This window comes from Electrophorus electricus, chromosome 14, assembly GCF_041902795.1.
Source record: "Electrophorus electricus isolate QZ-2024a chromosome 14, ASM4190279v1, whole genome shotgun sequence".
Classification (NCBI taxonomy): Eukaryota; Metazoa; Chordata; class Actinopteri; order Gymnotiformes; family Gymnotidae; genus Electrophorus; species Electrophorus electricus.
The window spans coordinates 18,860,001-18,887,151 of NC_137510.1; the positions used below are offsets into that span (position 1 = coordinate 18,860,001).

General features: G+C 38.6%; 2 protein-coding genes across 5 annotated transcripts in view; one reads left to right on the plus strand and one right to left on the minus strand.

Moving 5' to 3' along the window:
• The window catches only part of palmdb (palmdelphin b), a 22,917-nt gene extending 7,737 nt beyond the window's left edge, over nucleotides 1–15,180 (plus strand). Inside the window, exons 2-8 of one of the 3 annotated variants that reach the window (XM_027016091.3) lie at nucleotides 317–368; nucleotides 1,106–1,186; nucleotides 1,280–1,410; nucleotides 2,998–3,112; nucleotides 11,154–13,230; nucleotides 13,448–13,536; nucleotides 14,100–15,180. In XM_027016091.3, the coding sequence (XP_026871892.2) occupies nucleotides 324–368; nucleotides 1,106–1,186; nucleotides 1,280–1,410; nucleotides 2,998–3,112; nucleotides 11,154–13,230; nucleotides 13,448–13,536; nucleotides 14,100–14,183 (2,622 nt within the window). In that variant the 5' untranslated portion in view covers nucleotides 317–323 and the 3' untranslated portion in view covers nucleotides 14,184–15,180. Of the gene's footprint in view, nucleotides 1–316; nucleotides 369–1,105; nucleotides 1,187–1,279; nucleotides 1,411–2,997; nucleotides 3,113–6,256; nucleotides 7,482–10,031; nucleotides 10,726–11,153; nucleotides 13,231–13,447; nucleotides 13,537–14,099 lie in introns of those variants that run through there. The other 2 variants (XM_027016108.3, XM_027016100.3) reach the window with 2 other exon arrangements.
• On the minus strand, nucleotides 3,883–25,203 carry frrs1b (ferric-chelate reductase 1b). Of its 2 annotated transcripts, none has more exons than XM_081696295.1 (16): nucleotides 24,960–25,203; nucleotides 23,787–23,982; nucleotides 22,669–22,823; nucleotides 22,434–22,528; nucleotides 22,207–22,348; nucleotides 21,391–21,573; nucleotides 21,187–21,285; nucleotides 20,797–20,947; nucleotides 20,580–20,693; nucleotides 20,360–20,475; nucleotides 20,194–20,280; nucleotides 19,483–19,580; nucleotides 19,254–19,312; nucleotides 18,163–18,306; nucleotides 17,621–17,721; nucleotides 3,883–4,033 (listed from the first exon to the last, which is right to left on the minus strand). In XM_081696295.1, exons 1-16 carry the CDS (start codon nucleotides 24,966–24,968, stop codon nucleotides 3,902–3,904), a joined length of 1,881 nt encoding a protein of 626 aa, XP_081552421.1. In that variant the 5' UTR covers nucleotides 24,969–25,203; the 3' UTR covers nucleotides 3,883–3,901. The 2 variants fall into 2 exon arrangements, with proteins under 2 accessions (XP_081552421.1, XP_081552422.1); XM_081696296.1 differs by lacking the exon at nucleotides 3,883–4,033 and adding an exon at nucleotides 15,463–17,529 and having other exon boundaries at nucleotides 24,960–25,199.
• Nucleotides 25,204–27,151: the final 1,948 nt, after the last annotated feature.

Consider the following 27,151-nt stretch of genomic DNA (forward strand, 5'->3'; position numbering starts at 1 on the left):
TAGCACATAGAACACAGCACACTGCTATAAACTCCTGATCATTTGTGTCCACCCACACACAAACCGTCACCACCTCCCATTTACACCCCCCCCCCCCCCCAAAAAAAAATGCCTCACAGTAAGCCCACGTCCTTGCCACCCACTCTCTTGCTAACCCCATCTATCCTCCAGCTCTTCCCGGTAATGGAGTGTGCACCCCCCTCCATCCACCCACCTGCGGTCTGTGTTGGGCTCCTTCCCTCATGCTTTCTGCCGGTCTCTTCTCCATTCCTTCTCCTGCTGTGGATCCCTCTTCTTTTTCATCTCTTTTTTGCAGAATCACTATGGAAGAGGCCGATCTGCTGCGCGAGAGGCTGCAGGCCATCACTGTGAGTATGTTACTGGAGCTTACAGTGGGGATATCATTATGGATAGTGTATGCCAAATGTACAGTTCCTTCAGAAGCAGCCATCTCTCTATCAGTAGGTTGTCACTGCAGTGTTTTTCCCTCTACCATAGGTTTACCTCATGGGTTTGTAAGCTGGTTACAGTTTTATAAGAAATTCACATCTTTCCTAGGAGGGCACTGAAATCCTCATAGAGAAGTCTTGCATCATATTGTTTGTGCCTTTGGCTGGTGGTAGTTTGGATCTGGTTTTAGCACATTTACTGCTGTTGGCATTTTAGGGCAAGCTTCACTTTTATATGTAAACCAATTCATCTGTAGCCTTTTTGTGCATTTGCTGCTTACATGGAAGTGACAGGTATATTTCCCAGTATGTGACTCACTGCTTATTAGTGTGCCTTTACTGACAGACAGGACACAGCAGGAGGAATGAAAGTGGACTTCTAGAACAGATTATTTTGAACGTTCACTGAACACACTTTATTCCATTTTCCTGAAACTATGTTCACATCTAACTACATGCTTGTATATGAAGATGTAAGTTACATATAAAAGTCAGGGGTTCACGTAACATATTTGTGCGCTGATACAACTTTGTTCCACTACTGTTATTCCCTTTACACGGCTATTAAGTGAGAGAAAAGAAACGTGATATGACGTGATAGGATTCAAACCCTAATGTGTCTTTGTGAATATGCCATTGTCAATGTATTGAAACAGGAAAAAAGAAGAATACAGGAGGAAATAACAAAGAAAAGGCGAGAACTCGAGGAACTAAAATTAAAACTTCAGTATTTAAAGGTACATATCTGAGGTTTTTCTGACATTAGGTTTGAGTTGTGAGCTGCGTAGGGACTATTAAGAGCTAACAACCTCCCTCTGGTGTCCAATCAGAAAAAAGCCCTGCGGGAACAATGGCTGATGGATGGCATGAGCGGCCAGAGCGAACAGGAAGAAGAAGCTATGAGAGTCCAGGCTCGGGAGGAGCAGCAACAGGCCGAGCTCCTGCAGAGCCATGTTGACAGGTATCCGAAGCAGGACCAGCTGTATGCATGTGTTTGGGGTTTGTTGCCTCTACTGCTTCAGCCATTTTAGCTGTGTGGGCATCACAGCACGTAATCAAAAAACACATCACTTGCTTTATGGGCCATGAGAGAAGAACTATTGGTAGGATTACTCTCATTTAACCCTTGTGATGAGCACTGAATGTCAAACAGTGGTTACCCAGACAGCCTGCAGTCTTATATAAACTGTGTTTACCTCTGTCTGGACAACCAGATATATACTAGCATACAATTAACTGATGTCTATTACAGAATAAAGAGCAAATTAATAAAGTAAACTGTAAACTGTACAAAGTGTGGGGAGATTTGAGAGTTCACCACATTAGAAACCTGTGCTACTTTACCTGGTCAGGAGTGCCAGGTAATGGACTATATCAGAAGATCTAGGCACTTCAGAGTTCCACTTGCCATATCAGAGCCAGACCACATGATTGCTTACTTCTGCTCAAATGGATGTGAGGTGAAGTGAAAGGATGCTTGCCTAGTGAACATAGCTCAGTGAACTAAGCTCTGTCTGCTGCGCTTTAAGGAGTGTGGATAAAAATCATGAAGCAATCTAAAATAAATCTTACCTTTCACAGAGGATACAGCTCATCAACTCCTGAAAATGTTCCAGACATTCAGGTTCAAAGTCATGCCCCCAATCAAAACATGGCAAACAATCTTTCTGGTTCCACAGCACTGCTAAACCCTCTGTGATCAACTTGGTAGAAAGCTTTTTCTTAGGAAATGGTAAACCATCTTAAGTAAACCATTGGCAAAGCCTTCAATTTACTGAGAATTTGTCATATTTTAGTGTGAGTCTGATACTTACAGACAGTGCACTTGGCTTACTCTGTGTTTATTTACATCAAGCTGTGGAAAAAAAAATCCTAAATCCTAACTTTAATTTACACATAAACCTGGAGAACAACATAAATATCACAAGGCTGCCAGAACACACCTGGGTGCTATCATATGAGGAGATTACTCCCTGCCGGCTGGAACACAAGCTTAATTTCCAGCAATTCTGGGGGTCCATGAAAGCATGTCTCTTATGTATCATATAGTTAGCACTCTCATTGAAGTGCATTCTAGGATGTTGCATGTTGTACTGACTACAGTATCACGGAAATAGCATTCACCCTGTTAGAATGCTTACTAGCACAGAATACAGGAGAGATAAATAGTAGTTATGAACTGGTCATTCCCAATAACATTGGAAGAAGAACTGGGTAAACAGTTGAAAAGCTAGAAACACATTTGTAATAATAATAATAATAATGCACTAGGGTGGATAACAAAATCTCTATTAATACAATTGCAAATTAAAACATTTTCATGATTTAAAAAAAAAATTATTACATTTAAATGGGATTTAGATTTTTGTATTTGTTTCTGTGATTTTTACAATACATTGCACTTTCATACAAATCCTTTGTGACACAAGGTTTGAGTGGGTGTTGGAAAAGCTGCAGCGCAGTATTTCCAGGATGTGCGGAAATCTAATTCTTTAGTTTTTTTGTGTATTTTGTAGAGTAGAATCTATATTTTCCTGTCTCTATGCAGGATGGAAGATGAGATCAAGGACCTTGAGACAAAGGAGACGAATATTTCAGTGAACGAGGAGGTAATTTTGAAGCGGCTAAAGGAGGTGGAGAAGACTACTGCAGACATTATAAAGGTAACGCTTAGTTCATTATTTCACCATGTCTGGGCTCCCCTCACATCTTACAGCAGCTCTCTGGTTAGTTTACAGCAGTTGCACAAGATTCTGGTGAGTTGGTTTCATAAGCCAGGCAAGTCACACAAGGTTAATATGGGAGTGTTCCAGTTTGGTGTCAACATCATGATGCAACCTTTTGTTTGACAGAAGAGTAAGTTGGATAAAGTGTGGATCGGGCAAAACATTTTGTTTTATATCTTCACATCATTTTGCGTTTTCATATCGACCCACTGTATTTCTACACAGGAAGTAAACGGCGATGCCCAACCAGGTAAAAATTATTTTATTGTTTTAGGAATTTTGCCCATATATAACATGCTGCTATTTCACAATACACTGTGCTATATTTATAGTCTGATTCATACAAAATCTTTTACAGAGTCAGTTCAACGCATCTACTCTGCAATATCAGATGCGTCTTTTACTCCCACCCTCATGAAAAGGCTCAACAATCCAGTGCAGGAGCCTGCTGGTAAACCAGAGAAAAAGGGTATGACTGGTTTTACAATGTGCAGAATTCAAATTCAATACAAATGTAACTGGTTTTACAATAGCTTTAGAGAATTTATCAAAATCTCCAAATATCTAAAGAAATACTATAAATAAGAGCAAACCAGTCACTGAGATCATTTGATTTACGCTTATTTGGATTTGTTTATGTTTTCAGCCATGTATGCTATGGAGATCAGTGTGGAAAAAGATCTGCGTACAGGCGAGAGCCAGGTCCTCTCCTCAGCCACAATCACTTCACAGGACTTCCAGCGGAAAGGCATTAAAGTCTATGACGATGGAAGAAAGTCTGTCTATGCTGTACAGTTGGCTGGAGACGGGTGTGATGATGGGGTGGATGAATTGAGTCCTCTGGACGTGGAAGAGCTTCTAAGGAAAGCGACACAAAAGAACAGCCTGACCAATTTGGAGTGCCACGAGCCTGTGTTCTCCCACTATAGCAGACTCTCCACCCCGAGAAAAGAGGAGCGTGGGCTGGTTAGCCTAGCTCCCAGTGGTTTACCATCACAGAGCAAAACCCCCAGCCCATTACACCTTGACAGCTTCAGGGAAGAAGAGGATCATGGCCAAGCAGATGCCAAGCTGTTGTCTTCTCACTTTCCACAACACAAAACCAAGCAGTATCTTCACACTGGTCAATCTGCTTATCAAAGTGCTATAAATGGGCAGAAAGCAAATCTGACCAATGTCTCTGTGTACTCAAACAAACAAGAGCTTATCCAGGAGACTGAGAAGCAGCAAAGGTTCACACCAAAGACTGAGTCAGAGCTGGGGCTTGAGAGATACTCTCCTCTTCACCCCAACAATGAGTCTGCTTTCATAGTGGACTCCATCCCATCTGAGCTGGAGTCTCATGAGCCTGTTACTATGATTTTTATGGGATATCAGAATGCTGAGTCAGATGAGGAAGATGAGGCAATCAAGGCTGAACTAGTGATAATTGGCAATAACGAAGAAGAGAATGATGAAGAAGCACTTCTTTCGTACCATCCACAAGGCTATCATAGCAAGATCTTCCAGCCCAGGAATGATAATATTCATCGCTCTGAGGTTAGGTGCAGTTTTATCAAAAGCCACAATTCAGGAGGATCCCTAATGAGGTATAGAGGTGACGACTTTAATGACTCAGGTATTATCAGAAGAACGAAAAGGCAGCATGGCATTTAATTGCATTCTGACCTCTCTTCTCTTCAAACCTTCTTTAATTTCATATGCATTCACATACAGAAGTTTATTGTACTTGCATACCAAAATAAAAATATGCATAATTTTACTCACCACATGTTGCTGTTTGAATATAAACCAGGTTTATCCCAGCAAAAAACACTGATCATTTACTTGTGTGTTGGTGCTATTTCACTTACCTGGCTCAGGAAGGTCTTTTGGATTCTATGATCAGATAAAAGCTTCATGTAATTCAAAAACCTTAACAGGAACTACCAAAATAGAATCACCAACATCCCAGCCAGATTTCCAATTTAGACATATGGCTTTAGATCAAAGTTGAGTCTAACCTAAAGCCACAGTATTATATTGTGATAGCCTTGTGAAAAACCCACAGTATTATATTGTGACTATAAAGAGAGACAGTGGATGTACATTTTTTGTAGGTCAAGTCTACTGGCTCTAATGTTATTCAAAAGAGTAATGAGTCCTGATAGGAGCTGTAGCCCCACTCAGTGGACAAAATTAGCATATCTGCAACCCATGAATTGGTGTGTTGCGCATGTCAGAGCACCTCAAATGTCCTAACCATGCTAGTGGCTATCACAGAATAGAAATACAATATTTCACTTTCACTTTTCTATAACAATAATCTCTGTATGTTTGCATGTTATTTTGTGTAAATACTGTATATTTATTCTTTTTGTTAATATAAGAATTAGTTATGAGTTCTTATTTTACTAATAAATACTTGTTGTGAAAAATTAACCATGTTTGCCTTGATGTTTACCTGCCTATAATTTTACTAAACCAAAATATTTTACTAAACAAATAACATATTTCCTCTGAAAAACTGTGTGCTAAAAAAGAAAAGGAATACTTCTAAATAAATTCCAAAATTATTATACTTTGTTGCTTAATCCGTTATGCCTATTTATATTTCAGAGTTAAAGTGCTTAGTTATTGTTCTGCCACAGAAATCCAGAATGCCAGTGGAACTGAACAGAAGTTTCCTGTGCTCAAAAACAAGGCGAACAGAACTACAGTGCCCTTTGCTGTCCATCAGCCATAACTGAACAGTTTGTCCTTGGTCGTTTTCAAGACACAGTGGATGTTCGAGAGACATTTCATAACATCTGCTTGAGAGGCAGTTACATAATTTTAGAATTGCATTATGTAAGCAAAAAAATAATAAATGTATGAGATGGCACACTTCTTCTTTTTTTTTTTTATCAACCCCCTTTTTGAGTGTGTACCTTGAGGAAAGCACCACTGAAACACTACCACAGGCAAGTGATGGTTTTGAACATTAATAGCTTGGCTGTACTGAAATGCTGTTCCTTGTCTCCACAGTCATAGGAATGAAAACACCTCAGCTAGGAAAACTTGTGCAGCTTCCGCAGAGCAAGACACCGGGCTGGCATATTTGATGAAGATGAGATGAGACGCAATGGACCTAGGGAATGGCTCCCCTCTACACTGTTATTAAGAGAACTGCTATCAGGATGCAGAAATAAAAGAAAAGAGACAGAAAATGGTAGATGGTTATAGTGATGTTGTGGTGCCACAAAACTATATATATATATATATAAAATCAAACTTTTGGATGGCTAATTTATGAATAAAATGAATCAAAATAGATGATTATTTCACTCTATAGTTCTCAAGCAATACAATCAAATAAACAAAAAGCCTCCTGCTTGGAATTCTGATGTGTCAGGAGATCTATCATCTTATGGCCATCATTGCAGCAGAAGCAACTGTTTAGTTCTTTCATGTGAATGTACTGCATGATTGAGGGTGTCTGTAAATTTTGCTGTGGCATTATTTAATTTACAATGTTTGCTATAGCTCAGGTTACATTAGGCTAAGGTACCTGTCCTCACAATGACTAACAATAACTAATCACTGTACCTGAGGTGAATAAGACTAAAATGACCTAAAATATCAGTGATTAGCAATTAATCAAATTACTGGTGTAATTTCTTAATCTCATCAGTTTAAGGATCTGATAGTGTTCATGTAAAAAACATGTAACATCATAAAACATGTAACTTTAAAAACTTGAAAATGAATCATTCTAAAGCACTCTTAATTACATTTAATATTTATCAAAAATGTTTAAACAAACGTTAGGTACTGTCTTTTAATAAATACATAACCCAGTATTCCAGATCTGCAGTTTTATTTAAGAAGGACAAAAACTAACCTGTGTCTGCATCTGTCTCACTGGCGGTTGCTTTCCGCATTAAAAGCTATATCTATACATTTTCAAAGAAGAATATTCTCCCCAGCCTTTCTATTTACAAACTGTAGAGAATTTTCAGGCAGCAGTACCAATTTGTTGTGCTGACATCTCTTCTGGTGCTGTAGATCTGTTAGATCTCTTGAAACCACATATCTGATTTTTTATTTTTTTTGATTGCTGATGTCAGTCGGAACTACATAACCGCAGTCAGGGTTGACAGTTTTTGGAGACATCCTGTGAGAGCAACTCAGTGAACGTATATGTGTGATTGTGTAGCAGAGCACTAGAGGCAGACTGCTCCGCTATTGGCTGCTCCTTGCACATTCAGTGAGAGCTGCCGTCTCTGTGGCTACAGGGAAGAGCACCAGCCTGGTACTTTCCACTTCGCTGCTGCCACAGCACAAGGTAGGATTGCGATAGCCACACTCGTAGAGAACTTCTCAGTGATTTATTTTACTTTACCACTATAGGTAGCTGATCAAGTGACCTGTGTGTTTTATAGGCTTGGTGTTGAGCTTTGCAGTGCTGTTGGTAATAACATGCATCCACTGTTGTAAGATATCTAACAGATATTGTGTGGTAAGAAACCACAAAGCAATAAGTAGATGCTGACTGTCAACCACAATGTCAACAGCATTGTTGGTGATGGGTGATTTTGGAGGAAAGTTTCGTTATGGCTGTGTTTGGGTAAATCATTGCTTATATTGCTTTGCATGTGATGTTCTTTCTTTCTTTTGCTGTGGTGTTATCTTGAGAAGTAAAATCTTACAGTGAACAAGTGTTTACTGTAAGTTTTTATATTTTTATTTTATATATATATATTACTTGGAAGCAACAATGTAAATAAATAATTGAATTACCAAATAAGTAATTAATTTTTACTTACTATTACAAGCATAACATCATAAACCTGAATCATAATTTAAGAAGAAGTCCAACTAAGATGATGTTTTTTGACATTATGTGAGTTGTGAGATTTTGACATTAGCAGGTTTTGATTTCAGAGCATTTCAGTTACCATTAGTGATTCCCCTGCGTCCCACAGCACAACCACCCTGCTTTAGCATAAATATTGTGAATTTACACATTGTAGAAAAAAAATGCCTTAACTAAACATTATTAACATTTTTGTTGGTTGTGTCAAGCATATACGAAAATGACAAATAGCATATTTAATATGCTGACAAAAGCCAACCTGCATATCACAGCCATCAACATATCAATGCAGAGGCGTCTGGGGGAAGCGAAGCCAGAGTGGATGGGCACTCATTGGTAGTGATTACTGTTGAAGAGCTCCCAGTCCACTCTGCTCCCTCATTAAATTGACTGACTGTGGAGCAATTGAGTGTCAACTCTCGAACATCAATAGGAATGGGAAACGTTTCACACTCGGTCCACAGGATTTTGGCCACCTTTGTAACAGCTGAGGCTGTCCTATCTTAAATTACACATAGGTAGGACACGGTACTTAATTTTCCAAGCATGATTTATAAAGATGGTCAAAAAAGTTTGGCCACGGATTTATAAACAGTATACAGTTCACACCGCTTAAATGTTGAACTCGTTTTAGGGATATTTACTGTGATCATTAGCAGAAGCTGTTTGCCTCGTTGCGGCTTTGAGAAACCTGCGTGTGCCCCTGCTGTGTGGTGACTTTTGTCACAGAGGAGGCTAATCAAGCTCTTAAGGTTTAGAGCTTTTGAGAAACTTGGCTGCCTGGAGGTATGAATGGCCAGCCCACGCAATGCCAAACCTCCTCTCACTTCCATTCTTCTCATGATTCAAAGGTTATTGTGCCTTCATAAAGAAAATGGCCTCGAAATTTAAAAGCAGCTTACCTTCAGCCGTCTGAGTACTCAGTGTTAGTAAGTGACAAGGGATTAGTTTGAAGGCTCAGTGTGATTGGCAATGAGGTGAATATGCCTGAAGATGACTGAAATAGGCCTGCTGTAACAATTTTGCCTAGAAACTCACAGGTTTTATTCTCCAAACAAGGCTGGAACCTAAATAACCACCCATGCGATGGGCCATGCATCCACACATACTCATCATGACATGCAACCTTTCTGACTGTTGTCTATTGATGACAGACCAAAAGTGCACAAGTGTTGCATAATCAGTGATTTGCTGGGTAATACCTCTTCATGGATTTTTGAAATGGTAGCGTTGCCTGACGGAATACATTATTGACAGTGACCTGATAGCAATGCCGTATCTGCCAATAAGGATCATGTAATCCCAGATATATTAAATTGTCTACCACTATTGCACAAGTTCATGTGTATTCCTCCAAAATCATACACATTATACATCAGGGAGCATGCAGATTTTGCTGAGGAGAGAATAACTTGCGTAGGAAGAGAACAAAAATGCATTCTTTCCGGTTGTTCAGGCTGAAGCTTGAGGCTGCTATGATATCTGTTTTCCCCTGTCTGTCTTCAATGCTAATCTGATGTCACTGAATTATTTATTTCTTATCGATTATTATGACACAAATGCTGAGACTAGGAGGCTGCAAGAATGAATGTTTGCTCACCAGCTGAGCTGCTATACCTACTGGGCTGTTGCCATGGCACTCAACACTTTCCAGTCTGTTGTTTTCATCATGCTTCATGCCTTTTGTCTGACTTGATTAGAGTGAAATTTACAGAACTTGCAGTGAAGGCCAATTTGGTATGTTCACCTGTTATAATAAATTGTTTTGGTTTTTTTTGGGGGGGGGGGTATTCTTTATGACTGAAGATTACAGTTAATTAAACAAACAATAAACAGTGTATCTAATAATGTTCTAAGCTTTTATTTTCTTTTTTCCTTTAGTGTTTACATATTGTATAAAGTCAAAAAAGGCTTCCTGGTCTGTAGTGGTGCAGCACTAACACCTCTCTGAAGCTCCCCAACAGCCCTGGGGATTAGGGTGAAGTTAGCAGTCGGTCTGCGATCTGTAACCACCAGCTGGTTAACTCCCTTGTGTGAAAGAGCATTGGGATTTAGAATGAATATTACTTTGATACTTGGCACACATGAATTTGATCTTGGTTTAGTCTGTAATTACATTGCATTGCCATCACTTATCACAGCCCAGGAACAGAAACAGCAATTAATAACTCACCATAAAATTTGTAATTCTGGCCCACTCAGTGTCAATCTGAGCACAACTCGGCAAAAGTGTTGAGAGGTGCAGGGGCATAAGCTGCTTCCCTTAGTTCTGTGTTGCTGTGCTGTTGGGGGGAGATGGGTACATTGCCCCATAGGCCTCTGCTTCAGTCACTCCCTCTCCTGAGCTTAATGGAGGCCAGGCCTAATCAGCCACAGGTCATATCCCACGTGGGCGGGAAAACCAATTCTGCAGTCTTACATAATGGATCCATTTAATTCAGTGAGGGATCAGCTTTCTCTACCTTAGCACAGCCTGCTTTGTCAAAAAAAAACAAAAAAACAAAAAAAACACATCATCATAGTAAACAAACAACTTTTCACTTTCCTGTTCAATATTATACAAAGCTTTCAAATTGTTCTTGGAATAATTGAATGATTTTAACACAGAAACAGAAGAGCTACTGAATTTAATGTGAACAGGTGATCTGCACATTGATCCAAAAAAAAGCTTTCGCAGTGTCCAGACATGATGTCACTGTGGGAGCAGGTAAAGGTAAGGTATTTGTGTGCTAAACAAAAGGCATAATTCAACTAACATATTTTGTTTCTTATTTAACTTGCAAAAAACAAATACTACTGTTAAAAATCCATATTATGCAAGATAAGTGCTGTAGAATTAGATAGTTATATAATATAAATGAGCTGACCTTGACCTTTGTGTTTGTTCCATGACAATCAGTAGTATGACCAATTATACTTCACACTTTAAACAGTGTGAAGTATAGACATATCTCTGTGCTTATGCTTGTCTGTCTTCTGAAATCTAAGTAACCACAATGACTTATGGTGATAATTGTTATGAGGGTTTAATGTGTCATATCTATGTTATTGGTCAGATGCATACTGAACTGACATTTACTGTTAAGGATTTTTTTCATAATGATGTTGACATTTATATTTTTTTTTTCTTTTCATTTGTAGGGAACTGCAACTGGATTTCCAGAAGTGAATGGCACAGAACTGAATGAAGGTTACTTTCCCTCCCTGAATCAGACAGAAACAGAGTTGAAGTTCCTATCCAAGACTGTAACCATGGAGACGGGTGAGCAATCCAGCAGAGCAAACATACTTGACTGTGAAATGGATGTCCAGGAGACTGAGTTACCTGAGAACAAAGACATAATCCAAGCTGAAGCTGAAGGTGAAGATGAACAGGCTTGCAATGACAATGACCTAGAATCCCTCAGTACGAAAGTAGTGGTTGACATTTTAACAGACCTGACTTCCACAGAGGAGAATGCTAATGAACCTGAAGACATGCCCTGCCAAAAAGAAGCTCTGGTCTTGGAGGACCCTCGTGATGAGCTTAATCGCAATGAGTCTATAACTTCCTCAGCCTCGGATACGCCATCTAGTGCTGAGAGTGTGTATGAAAATGAAACAATACAAAAAAGACAGGATTCAGTGAAAGAAGAACTGACAAAAAATGTGCCTGTAATAGAGGGTACTGAAGATGAAGAAACACTAGAAGCACTGAAGACAGAATCCCATGAGGCCATCTTAGAAGACTTAAGCAATAATGAAACAAATGAATCCATGGTGGAATCATATATTCGAGAGGAAGTTATGTCAGACATCTCAACAGAGTCTGTTCATGATCCTGAAGACCTGGAGGAGTGTATCATGGTAGAAATTGCTGCTGCATCCTCTGATAGTGAAACAGATGAGAAATGGAGGACTATATTTTCATCCTCTATCAATAAGGAGGATGATGACTCCTACCTTGACAGTCTTGAGCTCAGTGCACAAGAACTCTTCATTCAAAAGCCTGAGGTAAAGAATGTTAAAAACCAATCTGTGTTGGAAGATAATGTGGAGCAGGACATCCCTGTAGAAGACGATGTGTTGGAGCAACCTGAGAGCAATTTAACATATGCGCAGCCCACACAGGAGATCTCTTATAACCCATCATCATTGTTCCATGGCTTGTCCAAGATATCTGAGGATGAGGAGGAGCCTGGTAAGAGTTCAATAAACAACAAGGACAGTTCATCTATTTGTGTCACGTCAGATCCAAACAAGAAGGTGCCAAAAGATTACTGTGTGATCCAGGAGATGAAGAGTGAAAACGTCAGTACAGAGCATGTCAATTTTAGAGTTGCTCGCAATCAGTGGCTGCAGATGGAGGAGCAAACAAAAAACCTGTCACGCCAACCTATAACCAAGACTGGGACCTGCCACGGGAGTCACAACTTTATGTACACACCAGTGCGAAACATTGACAGACCCAAGAGGGATCCTGATCTTGAGAATCTGGCACTTGGAAGAGAGTGCCCACACAACCAGTTCAGCCCTTGCTCAGAGGACTCAGGCCTAGGTGACTCTAGCTATAGGTCACCTTATGATGACCCAGAGACCCCAACTGACATCCGCTCTGCAATGGAGAGAGAAGAAAGTCCAAGGACTAAGGGAATGTCCAAATCTTACTCAAGTGATTGTGTGCATGGAAAAGGAAGAGCAGTCATTTTGAACCCTGGAAGTTTATGTCAGGAAGTTGATCAGAAGAGAAAGATGTTTGAGCATGAGGAAGACAACTGCAAGTTATCATCTAGTAACAAGATGCCATCTTTCATTGTTACCTCTTCACCAACAAGAGGATCACAGAAACATGAAATGGCGGCCAACAACGTCATTATCCTCGAGCCTGATTCTTGTCATCAAAGCCCACGCCACAGTGGAAAACTGGTGACATCTAAATCTGCTGACTGGCGATCAGAGGAAAGCCCCAATGTAATCATACTGGAGACATCAAACCTAATAATTCGAAGTGCATCCGAATTTAACCTGAATTCTTCTTGTGTGGAGACCCAAGAGAAATCCTTCCTCAACAACCCATTTTTCAAACTACGATCTAGGAGCACTCTATCTCTGGTTGATGAAGAGATTAAGATGGTAAAACAGCGAGAGGAAGAACTGAAGAGACAAAGAGCCAATGTTTACACCAAAGAAAAGTTCCTTGCTTCACCCAGTCTTCTCGATGGTTCATATGACAATCAAGGTATGCTTCCATATGACAAGGAAAATATTTTAAAAATCCTACTTTCATGAAAAAATCTAAAAAAATTTAAAAAAAAGTTTGTGTATTTAATTGTCATGATAACAACCATACAATTTATTTTGATTATTTTTTTAATTTAGATAATATAAAGCTAATATATCTAAATTTATATAATATAAAGTCTATATAAAGCTGTTACCTGTTTACTGAATTACAGAGAATATTCCGATAAAGTGTAAATCATCTCCTTCATCTCCTATGAAGACTTACAAGATGGATCGGTCAACCCTATCTTGTGATCACAGAGTAAGTTCCAGTGAATATGGTAACATAATATGTCATTGCAATAAAGTGTGATTGCAAAGACAAATTCAACCACAATTCTATTTCCAAATCAATTTTAAACATGTATTCCTGAATCATCATGGTGTGCACAGTATATCCACTACCAAGTTTCTATTTGTATATGCATGATTTGTAACTCGAGCTGAGTAGTAAGTCTTATGTGGAATGATCACATTTTTAAATCAAGTATAGACAGGTTCCTGAGAGTTGCAGTTAAGGTTCATTTTATCAATCAAAAGTTTGAATCCTTTCAATACCACAGCCAGTGGTGTCCAGAATGCAGCAGAACATAACTGGCCCTGCACTCTGGATTGTCTAGTCCCCCTCTTTAGTTGTCTACAGGCTTTTAGGATTTCTGTTTATACAGTGTATGAGTGGCAGCTCAAAAAGATGCAATCATTGGATACTCAGACTACACATAGAAATTTTATGACATTCAGCATTCTTTTTGCATTGATGCTTCAAAGGATATCTTGAATGTTACTGAAACCATCTAAACACATCTTGCCTATTTCCCTCCCTAGTTTCCTGAGTCCTATTCTGGAGGTCGTCGCAAAAGTGCCATGGCTCTACGCTGGGAGGCAGGGGAGTTTGCAAATAATGACTAGAGAGCAACAGACTGGCCAGTGACAGAATCCTTCGAGTTATGTAAAATAGGGGTTCTCAGCTCCAGCCCTGGTTCACAGTGCCCTATACAGTTTTCTCTGCTTCAAAGAAACCTGCTCTAATGTATCAGCTACTTGTCAAGCATTTTAAAAATTTGGATAAGCAAAGATAACTGTGTAGGGCTGTGGATTCCCAGGACTTCACAAGGGAATCGTTAAGTTTTCTAAGCAGTATTACAGACTTCAGATTTCATGCAGCTCCATAAGCACATGCCATTGCTGCTTGTGTGCTTTTACTGGCTCTTTATTCATGTTTTGTAGAGGCAGAAGATTTGAGCAAATGCCAAGATGTCCAAAAATGTTAGTTAAAGGTTGGATGTTCGGTCTATGCTCGTTTCTCCATATAAATGTCAAGAAGTTGTTAAAACACACTTTTATGTAAGTCTCAGTACAAGGAAAGGAAGATGTACTAAGGTTTCAAATATTCTTTTCTTGCTAGACAAGTTTGTATAAGACTGCAATTAGAATATCTGAAACATTAGCAAAAAATGAGATAAGGTCAACTTTGCCCATTTTTGCTAGAATTCACTGTACTCAAATAACTAACTTGATATATTCGATTACGTGTATTGGTTTCTTTTTTTCTTTTAAACAAATCATATTTGGATATTTAGATACTCAAAATATCAATACTCCCAAAAATAGGGATAACTTATTTAACAGTGAATATTTAAGTGACTTCAAATGCTTTACTGTGTAAATGGAAAAACACTATAATTACACCGCTTTGCAATTTGTTGTCTATAAAGATGTTTGTATGCTTACGTGAATCCACATTTGGTTATAAAACCAAGAGTACTGCTTGCTTGTATCTACATAAGCCATTCTCAAGTATAAGGTTGCATTGCTTTCTATTGAAAAGAAACACTTGACCTTGTTCTAATTTAGCTACAAGTGTTGAAATAACTATTGCAACAATAAATATCAATATGAAAGATCATATTAATTCTGAGATTATTCTATATATTATTAAAGCACAAATGGACTGTATGAGCTTTAGCCTAGCTGATAAACACTAAAAGCTGTAGTCCTCTGGCCAGAACCCAGTTTAGCAAGATCTTTTCTGTATTTTCTTCTTCAAAATAACTTGTCTGTCCAAGTGTTACATTTCACTTCCTAGCAGAGCACGGCAGCTTTAACGAGTCATTTGGTATTAACACAACAGAATGCATGACAAAAGTAAAAAGCTAAGCAAGAAATTATTCATCAGTAACTCAGTAAGTAGGAAACAAGTTAAGATTTAATCTGCATTTTCAAATAGATCATTTGTAATCACATGTATTCACCTGATTTTTCTTGATATAAAGTTTGATTTAATTAAAAACAAAAAGGCAGACAGTGCACTAAAGTTTTGATAGTCCATTTCACTCTTCATACAGTCTGAAGTGTTATCAACAAATGGGCTAGACACATTGGTCATATTGTTTCATACAGAACTGCTCTCCATGACATTTAATTATTGAACATACAGCAAACTCAAATTTAGACTCGACCCAAAATCTAAGCAAAAAAGGAATAAAAGTATTTCATTTCCACAAAATTAAAAATAAATTTGACACATTTGGAGTTACATAGCATCTATAATTAAATAAAAATATGAGACAGCATAAAATCAAAATAAATAGCACAATTGCTCAGCTTCAATGTGTCTCACGATTAAAGAGTGTTATTATTGCCCCATGCAGTCACCAGTCCTCCACCCCTTTTTAAGAAGTGAACACACATACATATATACTATATGGACAAAAGTATTGTGACACCTACAGGTGTTCGATAGGGTTGAGGTCAGAGCTCTGTGCGTGTCAAATTCTTCTGCACCAAACCTACCCAACCATGGCTTTACAGAATTTGCTTTGGGCACTGGGGCAGTTATGCTGGAAAAGAGTCTTCCCCAAACTGGTTCCACAAAGTTGAAAGCATACAATTGTCCAAAATGTCTTGGTATCCTGAAGTGGCCCAGGCCAACCCCTGAAAAGTAACCCTATAGCATTATCCCTCCTCCACCAGACTTTAGTTAGGGCATTTAGCTGATGCTTTTTATTCAAAGAGCAATTGAGGGTTAAGGGCCTTTCTCAGGACCCCAACAGTGGCAGCTTTTGGCAGTGGGGCTTGAACTGGTAACCTTCTGATTATAAGTCAAGTACATTAACCACTGAGCTACCACTGCCCACTGCTTTTACAAACAGTGGGTACCTCATCATGCAGGTTGCATTCTCCTGGCATTTGTCAAACCCAGGCTCATCCATCAGCCTGCCAGGCAGAGAAACAGGAGTCATCACTCCAAAGAACACATGCTCACTGCTATAGAGTCCAGAGGTAGCATGCTTTGCACCACTCAATCCGATGCCTGGCATTGTGCATGGTAACGTAAGGCTGGTACGCAGCTGCTCGGCCATGAAAACCCATACCATGAAGCCACCAGCAAACAGTTTTTGAGCTGATGTTAATGTCAAAATTGTTTTGGAACTCTGGACTGTTGGCGACTTTTAGACATTATGCACCTCAGCACTTAGCGACTCTGCTGTGTGTGGTCTGCCACTTAGTGGCTGAGTTGCTGTAGTTCATAAACACTTCCACTTTTCAATAATACCACTCTCACTTGACCATGGAATATCTAGGAGGGACCGAATTTTATGAACTGACTTGTGCAATGGTGACATCCTGTTAAAGTATCATGCTCAAATTCAGTGAGCTCTTTAGAACGACCCATTCTTTCACAAATGTTTGTAGAAGCAGAGCATGGCTAGGTGCTTGATTTTACTCATGGAACTGAATGAAACACATGAATTAAAAATATTAAGAGGTTTCTTTTGTCCATATTTTATATTTTGTTCCAATACTTTCGTCCATATTCACACACACACACACACACACACACACACACACATACATACACGTATTAGTGGAAGCTAATTATTCAAGTATAAGTATTCAAACTTAAAAAAAAATATTGATTCAATTACTATAAAATTGATTTAAAATGTAAAAATTTGCATTCTATACTTTCACCTAAAATTATCTTTGGTATCTTGAATCTAAACTCAAATGTTGACACACTGTCCTCCTTGGAACACTCTGACTTTAGCTGCCCAAGGAAAGACTCTGTGGTAACTAAAATGTAAAGTCTTCAGCATCTGATGGGACAGATTCAGTGCAACAGCTGGCGTAAGACACACAGAGTTTGTGTCTATGTACGTCATATCCTGCTGATGGTGCCCAAGAGAAGAGTCAGACATACAAAGTTTCCACACAGGTAGATTACTAAAACAAGCTTTTTAAAACAAGTCCCCTGCAACAGGAAATAAATGTATATTAGGTTAGTTCATTTGGAGGGAAAACAACAGAAGAAAACGGACTAAGTGGTATTTGTATTGCCCTACCTTAATGTAGCTCTCATTATCACAGGGAACAAACAGAATCGCTTCTTTGTCTTCAGTTTGTATGTTTTCAGTGAAGATTTGAAAGGTTTTGAAAAATTGCCCTAAAACAAGATTAACAAAATATATACAAAGTGAATAACAATACAGTTGGACCATAGGAAAAAAAAAAAAAACAGTGCATGTTTAGTACATGTACTTTATTCATCTAAGACATTTCACAGGGATTGTATGGGATCATTTTTTGCTTCCGTTGTTTATTGTAATGTGTTGTTCTGACAAGCTCCAGAATGACATTTAAAATTATTACTATTCAGATTCACACACCAATTGTTAAAAAGGTACCCTAAAAGCCTTTTACAGTCTAATGCAATCTGACTGTACAATTGATTTTCTTCCCACTAGCAAAGTAACTTTAATCACTGCCACGGCACAAATTATTGCTTTACCTGGACAGATAAGGTCCTCTGAGAGTAGGAAGAGCACTAAAAGCCATGTAACAGAGAGAGCTATTTATTGCAAATGGATTTGTTAAATGTACTGACCTGTGGGGAAAAGCCCTCTCCTGTGTACTTCCAGAACTATGTCTGCCAGCACAAACCAGACCACATGTCCAGCCAGGAGGCCAGTGGTCCAGGGAGCAGGGAGCAGCAGGGCCTGCTGGTGAATGCCCAAGAAGATGGCCACAACTAAAGCAAGAGGTAAAGCAGGGTTATTTCCATTTTTTCTTATTACCTTGGCCCCCCATTACTGTTTTTGGATTTTGATTGCATTATGCTGCCTTTGTGTTAACCAAAGTTTAAGAATTAATGTTCTTCATGCTATATATTCACAGTTGCTTTATATTTGGTTGACAATTTTACTTACTTGTGGACAACATATAATTAAGTAAACACATCCATGACATTATTAAGAAGCAGCTACAGCTTCCTCGTTTACACTGCAATCTATTGTTCTACATTTATGGCATTAGCAGACGCCCTTATCCTGAGCGATTTGTTTTGTTGTTTAATTCAAGTATCCTTATCGAGCAGAAATAGGTTAGAACCCTTAACTGAGACACTGCTAGAATTGAGCGCTAGTGCTAAAATCTAGAAAGAGAGCTACAATACAGTATAGAATATAGAATACAACACAACACAATTTGAGAACAATTACTAAACAAGACAGGTCAAATGCAAATATAAACTTCTTACAAGTGCATCATTATGTTTACAGTAGAAAAGCACTAATTAATCTGGTTTATTAAAATATTGCTTTAAAGTTTTACTCCTTTAATAATGTGTGTAACTCAGCAATGCCATACTCCATCCATGGCTGTAAGTGCAAGTTACAGAACTGCCCACGTTTCACTTGGGAAGGAATGTACAAGCCAGGGCCTTTACAGATAACTAGCAGGTTACATGGTAAAGTCCAGTGGGAAATACTTTATCTGACAACTGCATCAAAAGTTTTCTTCATTTTATATCTTCAATTAACACCTGTATTGTATCATTTAGCCATTTATGTCCCTGTAGTTGACCACTAAAACTACTGAGCACTTGGTTAGAGACAATTGCACACAGACAGAGATTTTACAGCAACTGACTCTTTTGGTATAGTGGCTATAAAGAATGATCATTATTTTCTCACATACCAGCAATCACCTGAGCTACAGTGCCTGTGCCCAAATGGACCCAGTTGAAAATGTATCTCCTACAAATAGAAGAAGACTTAGAAAATTAGCAAGACGTGCTATATGAATAAAATCTATTCATATATAAATTCAGATATTTGAAATTATTGGTATTTATCTTCAAAAAGTTCACTCTAAACAAATTATTGGGGCCCACCAAACAAAGCACAAAAATATAGTGTGGTTTTACCTGGAGGAGTCTGCTGCAGGTCTAAACAGGGCCACGATGGGTTGGATAACAGCCAGAAGCATGACAGTACAACCCAGGTAAGGATGTGATCCTGCACGCTTAGGAAAGCATACACAAGCAATTATCTCAGAGGACATGACTACTAATAACCTTTTCATTCCCACATCTCAGTCTATAAACAGAGGAGCAAGAAAACAGCACAGTGGCCAGAAAGACAGCGTTTAATGAATGGCACATATCCAACGCCATGAATACTCAGAAATTTTGTCCTGTGGCGTGGCTGTAGAAGTGACAGGCAGTCTACATCTTTATCAATACAGTGGTGAAAAGATGACCTCTGGTGGTGATCTGTAACCACAGACATTACTTTAATGACTCTTGAATCACCATTATGCCCTGATTTTCTGCTCTCCTACTAAAAAATTGTCAGTGTGGACCAGAATACCATTGTGCTCAGTCCTCAGCAATATGGAAAGTGTGCCAGATTCCTTTAGGTGTAATTATAACAAATGGCCTGACATGTATGTTCCTGCTCTCTCAATTTCTTCCCTTTTATTCTGCATGGAAAGACTGCATGCAAGATGACATTTCCACATGCTGAGGGACAGTCATACGGACATACATTTGGTGGCGGGGGCTGACAGAGAGAACATGACACACTGCTAAATAATGAGCATGAGTCACACAGACATACTAAGTGAGTGTGAGTACCTTGCTCCAGCCTCTTCTGTATATAAAGGGTAATATGAAGCCAGTGCATGTCAGAAGGACGGTGAGGATCATTAGAGCTCGGTGAAACTGTGAACAAAACAGACATTAGTGACAACTTATGAGGAAACCCCCACAAACAATCAAACCTTCAGCTCAACACTCATACCTGAAACCAGACCCTGTGTCCACACACAGTGGTTTCAGGCCAATCAGGTTTGAAGTATCTGGCCATAATTACTCCTGTGCTGACCGTCGTCATCCAGGCAATGAGCATGAACACACCTGCATACAGAGAGAGCTGTTACCCATTTTAATTGGTTATCACTATTTATGGCTTGAATAAGGAGCCATATTCCACAGGCTCCTACATCACAGTTTAAACTCACCGTGAAATTTGATGAGCAAGGGAGAGCGAGAGCCTCCCAGATCCTCTGGAGGCCCGGTAATAACTACCTGACTTTCTGAAATGAGGGGCTGCCGGTCATGTCTGTGGGTTCGCCCTACAGTTAATAGGTGAAAGGAGATTACTGAACTCATCTAAATGTCAGCAGTACACTTAGAGACTGGCTGAGGAAAATAAATACACAGAAAACTGTGATTCACCATTGTCTACACGACCATGAGCCATGAATAGGTAGTATGTCTGATCCAAGTCAAATCGATTTTGGCTGCGGCCTGGGATGCGTATGTTTCTGCGGAAGCTGCACTGGATGACTCCATCAGACAGCCTCCATGCCATGTCTCTTAAAACATTCTACAAAGATCAGAGAGGAGAGATGGCAGCAGATCAGAAATATTACTGAAATATAAGTACTTTTAAAGGTTCATTTGGAAATGACATTACAACATCAGACAACTTCAAGTTGTGTCACAAATGAGGTGCATGTGTATTCGTTTGCAATTCTGACTACTCTGGATCAGCTGTCACATTAAGATATGAAATTATGAATCAGTACGAGAAAACATCTGCCCACATCTGATGCAGGTGTATACCTCAGAAGAAGTTACTGGATGTGTTCTTTCCACAACATAAGCAGCACTGATGTCCACATGGTCGGTGTAATTAATACACAAGTAGACATCATCATGCCCCTACAAATAAAAACATGATTGTCTTTCATCATACCAGACCACATGAAGAGATGATAACAAATAACATTGCTGAAAGATGTTAGGGTAAACAATGAATCACATTACCATCCATTTATCTGTTGATAAGGCAAAGGAGACATAACCTGAAGCTAACCCACTGAGTTCAAACACCACACTCTGGTCTTCAGTCCAGAAGGACAGGAAGTAACAGTGAGGACTGCTGTGTGGGTCACAGCCAACTGGGTCTCTCAGACATGACTTCTTAAATCCACAGCCTTCTGAGCTGAACTATGGAAGAGAAAAACCACACACACACACACACACACACACACACACACACACACACACTTAATAATAGGATTTAATTATGACTGTATAAATTATTCCTCAACTACTTGAAGTCTAATATGTTTCCAGCAATATTAAAATGAATGCTACAATACTATAATACATTTTTAAAAATTAATGTATAATACTATGAAGAGAGAAGCATATCAATTACAACAAATAGTAACTCCATAGTTCCATATACTTTTACTAGACCTTGCTTTTCACAGTCATACTGTGAGGCTCAAACTGAGCTGCTCTGGATAGAGCTATAAGAGACAAAATTTCAGAGTATTAAACACATGTCAAGCGGAGAATTATGCTGTAGGTTTTACACACAATACGCACTTCTGGGAAGTTAATACATTGGCTCAAGCATCTTAAATAGTAGGATTTTCAGTTCTGAAACAGATACTTTTCCAATTAAGGCTTTGTTACAGTTGTTGCAACGCAGTCCTAAAAACAATTTCAGGCTTTTGAGGAGGCCCATGGGTGTACAAACCTCTCAGAGATTGTCAAATGGTATCAAAAATCATTGTTTCATGTAAAATTAGATTTTAGACAACATAAATCTAAAGCTCTTGCCAGACCTACAGGGCGGGAGAGAGAGGTTGCGGCTGTGGTTGTCTTAGCTCCAGCAGTAGACTGTGGTGGGAGAGGAGATGTGTCATTCAGAGACACTACTGGACCTAGGATCCTGGCCCAGTACAAATTGTATTTCTGAACCACGGTCACCCTGAAACACACACAGAGCACAAAAATATGAATTCCTGAGTGAGAAGTTACAATCAATCAGAGAAGCAATGTGCACAGACACTCACTGAAACCGGATTTTAGAAGGAGAGTTTTGCGGTGCAGTCCAGAGGACCTGAACTTCAGTCTTATGGGTTGAACTGGTGTGACTCACTGCAGAGCCCTTTGAAAATGACAGGAGGTGCATTATGGAACTGGGTTACACAAACCACTATTTTGATTGAAAAAAAACAAAAAAACAAAAAAAAAACCACACACCAACAAAAAAAGCCAATAGGTAAATAAGACTCTGGAGTTGCTGACCTCTATATTGTTACACTGCAGAAGCTGTGACACAGCAGGTTCAAGGAGAGCAAAGGAGCCAACAGCTCCAGCAGAAGGATGCCCAAAGTCTCGGGCTTGAATGAGGAAGCCACTGAAGTAGAGCTTGGAGTCAGAACTACCGGTGGATAATGTCACTACAAAAACAAAAGAGAGGAGGCTTTAAAAACAGGCAGACAGACATAAAAAAATACAATTAATAATTGATATTTTTTATTTAACAAATATAATGGCAGCTTGATTTACTGTGATAGGACTGGTATATTTCACACAGTTTAAAATCATACAAACACAATCCATGTGCTGGAGAAGCATTAACAACAAAGGCAAACTTATTATCAAATCTTGTTAGAAGAAAATGCAGGAGGACAGTTTAAACCCTTCAGACTCTGTTAACCCTTCAGTGGATTCAGACTCATTTCTCACTCGTGTAGCTACACAGATTTCATATTAAATTCAATGTGGCTACTGCATAATTCATAGTAGTTACTGAATAACAGGCCTTAAATGTAGAAACTAAATAATACATTTTTAGTGATTAAAAAAAAAAAAAAAAAAAAAACCACAGATAGTGTAAATAATTCTGGAGTCACAATTAAAACATCCGACCTAGCTAATTCCTTGTGAGTGATGGGGGAATAAATCTGCCTTGTTTTAAATGACTTCTCCCAAAGAGTAAAGCTAAACTTGCTGGTACTTTAAGTGTCACAACACATGAATATAAATATTATGTTAAGACCACAAAAACATTAAACCATTCTCTTTCATCCAAGAAGAGCAGAACTTTGCATTACTCATTCCACTTTTGCTCATCATCATCAAGGTTTTCAGCCTTGTGATCAAAATGAGCAGTGTTTGTTCTCAGTGTTTTTGGAAGGGACACATGAAAAACATCTTAAATGGAAATCTGAATTTTTGTTTTCTGCACACAACTCTTTATATTTCTACTCTGAACAAAACAGCTACAATAGTATGGATTACAAAAAATGAATCATATAATCCAGGCCGACAAAACATTATTGCAACATGGGGGCGTCGAATGGAGTTGCGACTAAGCCTAAATAAATAAGACCTATAATTCAGGATCAAGATCCGAATACCTTTAATCTGGCCGCCAGGGCTGAATTTAACCTTATCCACACTGATGTTGTATGGTGAAGGTTCAGAGCTGGAACGATGGCTGTGAAGTGGAATCATGTCCTCACAAGCTTCTACTACTTTCCCATTTTTGTAGCAAGTGACTATCTTTAAACATGCAACAAACAGCACCAACAGAGGCCAAACCTTTACAGAGATCTGGAAAAAAAAGAGAAAAGCTTTTTCTGGCACAAAATACCTACCTGCTGATTATGAGAATATTATTTAATTGGGTGGCAACATTTCTAATACCATATCTAACCGCACCCTGAAGTAAAAAAGCAGAAAAGGTGGGTCAGGGTATTGCTACTGTTCGTTACTACATAACATCATAATCACTAAACTACATAATCAGTCCTTGCCAAACAACCTGCAGGTTAAGATAAAAGAGCGCCTCTCGGTTCGTCACACAGGCATATTAGTTTATGAACACAATTCTGTTGTATACTATGAAGAACTCCGACAGCCTTTTGTCTTTTACAGAACAAAGATCGACAAAAAACAATGCACTGAAATATTGTCTATAACCCTCATACTTTAGTAGCTACCACTCCGATGGTGATCGACTCTTCACGCGGACAAATGTAAATAAATGAGCCATCTAGTTATCTTACTGTTTAGCTAGTTTAGCTCTTCTACTTGAATAGTGGGTTATTCTAGCTAGCCTTAGCTAAGCTAGCTCTATTACCTAAATATAAACTAAACTCGCTAGCTGGCTAGCGTTAGGTTAGCTAGCTAACTAAATTATTTATTGACAAACATAAAAACCTTTCTCGTTACAATGTGTAGCCACAATAAATCAAGGTCATGCTGTTCACCACTTTAACTCACTCCACAAGTTTCTGACAAGTTAATATTAAAATGGTATGTTATTATGATGACTGCTTAAGTAAAAGTCAAATTCCATCTACGTTGTTTTCTAGATAACTACTTATCTAGCTGTCTAGGTTAACTAGCCAAGTAAGTTTTTCTGGCCGTAACTTACATGACATGCACGAAACGTGCTAGCTATATAACGCTAGGTTACCTAACTAACTGCCTAACGCTAAGTGAGAAGTTTTTGTACAGGCTTCACACCGATATCTGCATCAATTCAAATTAATTTGATTATGGAATTTAACATAAAACAAACATACCTCCATCATTCTGAATCAGAAGAGACACCAAAGACTGCAAGTAAAATGACAACGCTCAGCCTAACATATCCGCCTCTCTCCAAAACATGTCCAATGCTATAGCGAATTTCCTATGCGCGGCTATTACACACATAGCGGTCCGCTAACAATGTCAAGGTCCGGATAGTCTGTCTTCATTCCTCCACTTCATTCCTCATTTTATCCTCATCTCAATATTTCCATTTAAAATATTTCCAGATTTGCTATGGTAACTGTTGTCGTATGCGGTTTCAGTGGTTATGTGTAACAGTTAGCTGCACTCTACAAAGCCACTACGTTACTTGCTCTGTGATGTCACGTAACACCTGTGAAACAGATTATCTCTATTTTTTAATGCCCTCGTTTGCTTTAGTTAAATACACAACGAAAAAAACGAGGAAAGAGAAAAGATTTGGGAACATTCCCAGCGGCTGTTCAAAAAAATAAGATCGCAGCCAGTCACGAACTTTGCTGTTGCTACTATCCATGTATTATACAGACATTTATAGCACATAATGTATCTTAAGTGCGATATTAAACATTCAAAACATGAGTTTAATTTATTACAGTCAAAATTAATGTAAATTAAATAATGTCAATCACAGGACCCCAGCTGGAACAGCTCTTTGTAACAACTATCATAACTCTGAGGTATATGAGATTGTTCTAATGTGATTAGCTAATAATGTATATCAAATTTAGCACTCTAAAATATAAACATTTTTATTATGTTATAAAAGTAAATAACTATATACTGTAGCAGTGATTTAAAATAATAAAGGGACCATCAGTGCAAAGTACAGAACTCAGGCACCTGTGGGAACTAAATAGGCAGTAAATGAGGAACAGGTGAGGGACATTCAATATGTCCCTGACAATATGAGGTTTCATGGCCAAAATGAGGGACATTCAATAAACTGGTGTTTGGGGCCGGGAAAGTGAATGTGTGTTGTGATCGGTGGATGTGGTATGTGAGGGCTGGCTGGGTACTGGTTCCGGCATGACAAGCACATAATTTCATTATGTCTCATGTCACTACTTCTTTTTGGTCCAGGTCCATGAAATATTTAGCTCTGTATATTTTATCAAAGAAATGTAATTTTGATAATAGTATATAAGTTGTACTGCAGCATTAGATCAATTTGTAAGTTTGTTAACCATGATCCCGGGTTGTTACTTTGGAGGTGAATTGTTGTTAGGGGTTGCAATTCAGTATGATTGCACTTGATTTTAATGCTCTGCAACTGTATGTGTGCTGCTCAATGACTTTTAAATTATTAACATGCAGAAATAACCATACACTTCATAACTTTTGTTTCATTGAGCAATGAATGTTTTCCATTTTATTAACCCTGTCAACCTGGTGATCATGATAATGAGTACATACAAAATTGATTTCATTTCACATTTACAAAGCATCTAGGGTATGAACAAATTTTGGAAAGCTCTTGTCATTATTCTTAAAACAGCTTTTTATGCTACAGTTCCATAAGAATAAAAACATTTCCAATTCCACAGCTAAATATGTGTTCAAACATGTACTGAACATTGTAAAATTGAAAAACTGTATGTTAGAGTCCCTCCATTATGCCATAAGAAAGAGATGAGCGTTTATATTTTCAGAAGTGCAGTATATTGTAGAGGAATTCACATTGTGTGTATTTCAGGATTATTACATTGCATGATTATTACTGTTGATAGTCTATGTGTTAATGTGAAGTTATAATGGGCTTTATTTTATTAGTTTGAAATCTTTTCAACTAAATTTGTCCAGCATAGATTTTGCCCAGAGAGGGGTGCTAGTGATCAACTATAGCTCAGAGCCACTGGCTCAAAGTATACTTCACCAACCTCCAGGCAAAGACACAAAGTGCACACTAAGCCCTATCAGTACAGACTGAATAATGATAAATTACATTTTTTTAAACACTTCGATGAAAGTACAATACTATATACTAGCCAATGAATGAGATATGCACAGTTCCAGGGAATCTTCATAGTGCCTTGGTTTTGCAGTGCTCTCCAAAAAATGCTTCACATAGGATGCTTTCCCAAATGCTTAACATAGGATGAACAGCAAGATAAAAGAAGACATCAATCCAAGGCCGGCCATGTGGACTAAAAAACAATGAAGATCATAATTCTTTTTATGCAGAGCAAATTTTGTCTGCACG